This window comes from Seriola lalandi, unplaced genomic scaffold (assembly GCF_002814215.2).
Source record: "Seriola lalandi dorsalis isolate HSWRI2012SDOR001 ecotype SW California unplaced genomic scaffold, Sedor1 jcf7180002051817, whole genome shotgun sequence".
In the NCBI taxonomy this organism is placed as follows: domain Eukaryota; kingdom Metazoa; phylum Chordata; class Actinopteri; order Carangiformes; family Carangidae; genus Seriola; species Seriola lalandi.
The window spans coordinates 1-1,141 of record NW_019522370.1 but is presented as its reverse complement, the minus strand read 5'-3'; the positions used below and the strand labels follow the sequence as shown (position 1 = coordinate 1,141).

Here is a 1,141-nt window from a genome sequence, read left to right as displayed (position 1 = left end):
GTCATCCCTCAGTGTCCGGGTGTCTCACCTCGAAGTGTCCGCTGCGTCGTACGAAGGTGCTGGAGCAGAGCACCATCAGGCAGATCACCACCTGCAGGATCACTCCAGTCACAGAGGCCGTCCCCTTCACCCAGCCGATCCCGGGCCGTGTGGTCAGCAGGTACTCCCACAGGCTGAACTCACTGCTCTCTGAAAGCTGGACTGAGAGACACAGAGACGGGACATGAGGAGACACTGAGGAGGACACCTGTCTCTGTACCTGTCTCCTGAGTGTCTGTACCGAAGTTGAAGATGTGGGCCGTCGTGTGGACCAGGGTGTAGCAGAGGATGGCGTAGCCCACGATCTGATGCAGCAAGATGTTCTGGTCCAGAGGTAAGACCCTCACCACCCAGGTGGCCCTCAGCCATGTCAGACAGCGCCGCAACATCAGCACCTGCACAGGTAAGGTCCACAACCACAACAGTTAGAGTCAGTAACAACATGTGCAGTTCAGTCGTGAGGCTGACAAACAGCTGATCTTAAGAATAAACTCAAACACAAACAGCTGATCTTAGGAACAAATAAACTCAAACACACAGTGGATCAGTGTCTCCAGGTCAGAGCCTAAACCAGACTAAACACTAAAGACTGAGACCAAAGATTAAGACTAAAGACCAAAGACTAAAAACTAAGACTAAGACTAAAGACTAAGATTAAGATTAAGACTAAAGACTAAAGACTAAAGACTAAACTCTAACCACTAAAAACTAAAGACTAAAGACTAAGACCAAAGACCAAAGACTAAGTCTAAGACAAGGACTACTACATCTACCTTTAGACTGTATGGAGCTTTAATATAAATGAATGTTTGTATAATAATGTATAAAAGTGTCTCCACATTGACGAACTGCTGCTGACAATAGAAAAGTATTTCATAAAGAAAATAAAAACTCATCAGACACATAAAGTGAAATTGTTAAATATAAATCCTTTTGATATCACAACAGTGTGTGCTGTATCTGTGAAGTTTAATGGTGAAGCTCTGCATCATATTTCAGAAGATCATTATATGTTTGTAGCTGTGCAGTAAAATATGTTGGATTATAAACATGATGTAAATAATCCTCCTGACCTCCCAGCTCTGACTGCCCCCCCCCCCCC

At 44.8% G+C, this 1,141-nt stretch overlaps 1 protein-coding gene across 1 annotated transcript; it reads right to left on the bottom strand.

The window, feature by feature from the left end:
• Window positions 1-28: 28 nt before the first annotated feature.
• LOC111649715 (NADPH oxidase 5-like) lies at window positions 29-434 on the bottom strand (the record flags this gene model as incomplete). The annotated part of the gene is made up of 2 exons (XM_023399425.1): window positions 29-201; window positions 281-434. Coding segments are annotated over 2 exons (327 nt in total), but the record flags the coding sequence as incomplete, so codon positions are not given.
• Window positions 435-1,141: the final 707 nt, after the last annotated feature.